This window comes from Acanthisitta chloris, unplaced genomic scaffold (genome assembly GCF_000695815.1).
Source record: "Acanthisitta chloris isolate BGI_N310 unplaced genomic scaffold, ASM69581v1 scaffold17282, whole genome shotgun sequence".
NCBI lineage: Eukaryota > Metazoa > Chordata > Aves > Passeriformes > Acanthisittidae > Acanthisitta > Acanthisitta chloris.
Window position 1 is genome coordinate 16,770 of NW_008658961.1, and position 5,620 is coordinate 22,389.

Genomic DNA, 5,620 nt, shown 5'->3' on the forward strand with positions numbered 1-5,620 from the left:
GCTGTCCAAGCCAGCCAGGACACCTGCCCAACCCAGGATCAGCCCCAGAATTGGCTGTAGCATCGCCCCATCCCAAATGCAGGCCAGTTCCACCTGCTGTCCCCACACTTCCCAAAACAGCCAGGTCAGGGGCTTTCCCTGCTGACACGCAGTACCAGCCAGGGGTGATGACCGGGCTGCCAGGATAATTAGCTTTTCTGAAAGGGAAAATGTTTGTTAAAGCCTCAGGGCTTGCAGGCTAATCAGGAGGAAGGCCAGGAGCTGGCGGGGAGCCTGGTGCCGACACGGATGCAAAAGGGTGGGCAAAACGCTGGCCCTTCCCAAGGCCCAAGGCCCAGTGGAACATCCACCTACTGGAGCACACAGCTCTCCCTTGCCTGCCCCAGCCCTGTACCTGCACCAGTTGCAGTGCCCACTGAGCACACACATGCCTGCTACATGCCCATGCCACTCATGACAATGCCAAGGGATGCCAACACCAAATGCTGCTGCACACAGCACACATCTCTCACCACAGCATCACTTGCCCAGCACCAAAATCCTCTGCACTGGCCCCAGGGCCAGCAACAAACCCAGTGCCGACACCCAGGGACACCCAGGGACACAGCCTCACCTGGGCCTGGCAAGGGCTGCCCACACCCCTGTGCCCTCAGGGGGTCACCATGTCCCCAGGCTCCTGCCCTGGACAACAGCTGCTGCAGTCCCATCCTGTCCCCCAGCACCCCACATCTGCTTGGCCACTGCTTTGACCCAGCTCTGGCTCAGCCCATCTCTCTGCCTGCCTCCTGCTCCCCCGCAACCTCCTCCCCCATCGCCTTTGTCTGGAATTAATTCCAGGAGTGATTAATTACCAATTCATGTCCAATCTGAAATTCATTATTCATTTTTCTCACAAGCTCCCCAAGGTCCTCTCACGGGGCCAGGATGAAGGCGAGCGGCAGGCGGGCACTCTGCAGCCGAGGAGATAATGGGATCCTTCATAATTACCCTAAAGACCATTAACAGGGCAGGGATCTATACCAGGAGCCAGGATTTACACTGGAGCAGGGATCCAACCCCCTCTGCTCCCAGCACCAGCACAGACAGGGGAGCAGCCACCAGCATTGCCCCTGGAGCACTCACATCCCCAAGGCAGTTGCCTGCAACAAGGGGCTCCTCCAGGCCCACGGTCCATTTAAATCCACGACCTCAATGCCATTTTATCATTGGCATCTCGTTACAGCAAGGATTCCAGTGTGAGGTTTGTAAGGAATTAATTACTGGAACGACCTAATTAATTGTGTTCCTGCAGATGAGCCTGGCCCCCAGTGCCCTGCCAGCACCAAGGGAGTGGGGGCGCAGGGGACACAGTGGTGATATGTCCCCAGATCCTTGGCAAAGCCTACTCCCAAAGCTGTCACATCCCCAGAGGAGGTGACCCAGAGCTGCTCTGCCTCAGGCAGCTTCCCAGGGTGGGGAAGGAGAGCTGGGGAGCAGCTGGAGGGGGCTGGAGGCGGGTGGGAAAAGGAACACCCACACCTCCATGCAATGTGGCATGGAAAGAGGTATGGCTGTCAGGAGGCAGCAAGCTGCTCCCAAACCCAGTGTGACCCTCTGAGCAGTGGGATTCTCCTCCCTTCTCTCCATCACCTCTACAAGGTGAGGAGCCATTGCTACTCCCAGAGATGATGCTCAGCTCCTACCACTCCTGCACACTCATGTCTGGGGAAGTGGAGACACATGATCACAGGGCTGTGCTCCTCTGGGAAAGAGCTTTTCCCTCCTGTCTTGTTCCTTTTTCCACAAAACAAAGCCAGGTTCTTGAATGGAACAGCTTCTATTCTATCCCACCAATACAACACAAAGAACACATAAGGGGAGGCAAGGGGAAAATAGGGCTGGACCTCCACCCTGCCTGCTGCCAGGCTCCAGCTGCAGCACCTGTACACCCCTCCGAGCACAGCCCAAGCAGGTGTCACCAGGGCTTCACTCCCCCGTGGAAATATCCATCTGGAGCACCTAGCCCTCATCTTCCTCCCTTCCACAAGGAATGCAAAAGCTTGGGGGACACAGACCAGAGCCTGGGGAGGGAGCATCCCAACCAGCCAGGCTTGTTAGCAGCCTATCAGGAGGGAATCGAACCACAAATCGAACCACAGGAGGAGAGGACATGGCCATGCTGTTTGTTCTGCTCAAGACCCCAAAGCTGCTGGCTGCATCCCCAGAGCTGCTGTGGGCTCAGGGGACAACGGCTGAGCGAGCTGCAGGCAGAGGGAGCAGGTTATTAGAAGCAGTGCTGCGCTCCCCACGGCCATCACAGCACTCCCTGTCCCTACAAACTGGGTCACCTGCTGTAATCCAGCAGAGGGAGAGAGGAAGGGTGAGGGAGCAGAGGCCCAACACATGGCACAGGGACCGGCATGGCCAAGGGCACTGCTGGATGGGTGCTGGTGGAGGAAGAACGAAAAGCTGTGTGCCCCACTCACACTCCTGAGAAGAAGTTATGTCCATCCTCCAAGACCAGCATTAAACTGGGCACATAGGCAGAGGGTTAGGAGTGACAGCCCCATAGGCTGAGCTAATGTGAGGACAGAGCAGGGGATCCCATGCTGATGGCTCAGCCACCCCAGTTCACCTCAGCTGGAGTTAGAGAGGGAAACTGGTGTATTGGCCTCAGGACCAGCTCCTCATGTGCTGAGGTTGAACATGTCAGTCCCTGCCAACAGGACCCAACAGGAGAGGGATGAATCTGGTCCCCATAAGCCCCCTCACCCGCAGCCCAGTCCTACATCCCACATCTCCACAGCTTTGCTGAGGTCAGAGCCATCATCCCCAGGGCAGGGACACTGCCCACCAAATGTGATGGGCACCAGCTGCTGTGCTGCCCTTCCCTGCCAGCTCTGCAGGCACCAACAGCTCCAGCTCCTCCGTGGGATGCACCAAGTGACGCATCTCACGGATGTGGACAAGCAGAGCCAGACAGGAACTCCAGTGCAGTGACTGCACAGCTGGGGACAAAGCTTTGGGAAAAATCAGCCCCTCCCAAGTGGGAGTACCCACAACGAGAGCAAGTAACTACTTGTCAGGGTGCCAAGGTGGCCCCAGGCAGAGGGTGACCCAGACACTGCCTGGATTTGCATGGGGCATGACACATCCACACCAGGCATGACACATTCAAACCAGAATGAAAGGTTGTCCCTTGGGAAAGCAGTGCTGGGCTAAGGCTGAGCAGTGTAAAAAGACAGCACTGACAGCAGCCCCTGCTGTAGCCACTCCTGGATTGGACTGCCAGAGCTCTGGAAAGAACAAGATGCTTCCCAGAAGGGAGGCAGGACAGAGGAGTAGGAGGATGGATGCTAAAGAAGCACTTTAGCATGGGAGAAAGAATGAAGGCACTGGCAATGCAGGCAGCAGGGGCCAGGGGAGGGATGGTGGTGCTGGCGGGCAAGGGGACACCCTTACCTTGTTAGGGCTGAAGACAGAGTGGATGCAGCGCAGCATCTCTTTGGTGTCTTCTCCTTGGGGGTCCCCACAGATAACGACCTAATCAGGGAAGTGTGAGTGGCAGGAGGGAGAAAACAGAGCTATGACTGCATCCACGCCCTCACCAGCCCCATTCCCTGCAGCAGGTCCCATAGGGGACACTGAGCCCCAGCTCATACCTGTCTGAGGGTGTGATGGAAGATAGCAGTGGCCCGGGTCATCTCTGGCAGGATTATCGGGATCTTCTGCAGCCTCTCTGAGTAGGCAGCCAAGATCTTCCCAGCTTTTTCCACCCAGTCCATATGGCCAGAGTAACAAGCTGCTCGGAGCAGGTTTGTGACAGTGACAGAGTTGGCAGTGGGCTCTGCTCCATCTTGGTCTGCAGGGGACAGCAACTCTCATCAGCCCAGTGCCTCACCACCCCATGGCTTGGTCCTCCAGCTCAACATCATCCCTGCCCTTCTGAAGCTGCCCCACACCACAACCCATGGAAATCATGGCCATGGCCCCAAGCTCACCATCCTTCAGGCGCAGGAGCAGGGAGGGATCACCAGCCTCGCTGGAGAAATACGCAAAGCCTTTGGGGTCCCAGAAGAGCTTGTCTTGCATGTGCTGGAGATGCAGAGCCCACTCCAGCCAGCCCTGCTCCAGTGAGGCTTCATACAGGTCGAAGAGTGCCTGGATGACGAAGACATAATCCTCCAGGAAGCCCTGGATGGGCACAGCACTGCAGTGAATATGGCAAAGAAGCATCAGGATCTCTACACTGACCAGGTTGGACATTTTCTCCAGCCCAAAAAAGCTTTGCCAACTGGTCTCTGTTACCCAAGGAGATGCCACCAAGATGAGCAGTCGCTGTGCCAAGTCATCACACAGCACATCCCCTCTGTACAGGAGAGGAGGGAAGGGGAAGGTTCCTGACAGCATGGAAGATGAGGAATGGGAAAGGATTTGACCTTAATTTCTCCTCACTAGGTGAGGGGCACTAATCCATACCAAACTGCACCAGAAGCAGTTCTGTGTAAGGCAAACATCCTCCCTCCCTCCAAGATCAGTCCTGCCTGGAAGAGAGTAGGACAGGGACTACTGGGGGTCTGGGCAGCACCTGTGGGGTGGCCAGTCAGTCTGCAGACACTCCCTGTACCACTGCTCACCTCTGCTCCACCGAGTTGTCCTTGCCCCGGTAGCAGCTCCGCAGCAGCCTCCCACTGGCAGGGTCGAAGAGGTGTGTCCTGAGGAATGAGGCTGCCTGTGCAGCCCTGTGCACGTACTCCTGCTCCGCCAGGATGGCCCCAGCCTGGGCAAAGCCCGAGATCATCAGCCCTGCGTAGGCACAGACACGGGGACAGGCTCAATGGGGCACACAGAACCCACGGGCAGGGTCACTGTCTGTCCTTTAAAGGATGATCAGCATGAAGCTCATCCTCCTTGATGCCAGCAGGTCAGGGCTCAGCCACCAGCTCTTCTGCTTGGTTCAAATCACTAAGTCACTTACTGTCAGCAAAGAGATGACAGAGCACTGCAAGGCCAGCAAGAGCTGAGCTTTTGCTTGCAGGCAGAAGCAGGGCTTAAGAGTATTCCTGTTTGCAGGACATGGTATAACTCCAGCCCACGCCAGCTCCAGACCCAAATACTCAGGGATTTACTGCTGTGAATAGTCCCCGGGGTCCTGCAGTTATAACCTGCTGCAGGACATCCTGACAGATAGACACAGAGTTGTGGTCCCCTACTCATGCAGCAGTGGGCATGGGCTCTGCACCCACCTGGGTCCTGAGTCCCTAACTCAGTCCCCTTGCCCAGAGCCTAACCAGGGGAGCTGGGCTGAGCCAGGGGAAGAGTTTTGCTGCTCTCTGCTGGCTACTGGGGAGGAAAATAAAGCCAGAGCAATATCTTAATGCTCAGCAGCTCCATGGCATACAGGTATGGGGCTGCTTCCCCACAGTCCCAGATCCCAGCCCACCCATGCCTCCAAGGGGATTCTCCAGTCCCAGCAGAACACGTTGCTACCAACCCCACAAAACATCCTGGCCCTGGGCAGCCACAGAGGGGTCCAGCCAAGGCATGCACCCCTGGAGCCAAGCTGCCTCTCACCATTCCATGCTGCCAGCATCTTGGTGTCGAGGTGCGGGCGCGGGCGCTGTGCCCGGGCTGCGGAGAG

The 5,620-nt window shown here is 57.1% G+C and overlaps 1 protein-coding gene across 1 annotated transcript in view; it reads right to left on the bottom strand.

Annotated features, from left to right (window-relative positions):
* The window catches only part of SPATA20 (spermatogenesis associated 20), a 9,790-nt gene that overhangs the window by 724 nt on the left and 3,446 nt on the right, over positions 1-5,620 (bottom strand). Inside the window, exons 11-15 of the mRNA XM_009069215.1 lie at positions 5,554-5,619; positions 4,617-4,785; positions 3,981-4,189; positions 3,642-3,841; positions 3,442-3,522 (exon numbers count right to left, since the gene is read on the bottom strand). Coding sequence (XP_009067463.1) covers positions 3,442-3,522; positions 3,642-3,841; positions 3,981-4,189; positions 4,617-4,785; positions 5,554-5,619 — 725 coding nt within the window. The remainder of the gene's footprint in view (positions 1-3,441; positions 3,523-3,641; positions 3,842-3,980; positions 4,190-4,616; positions 4,786-5,553; position 5,620) is intronic.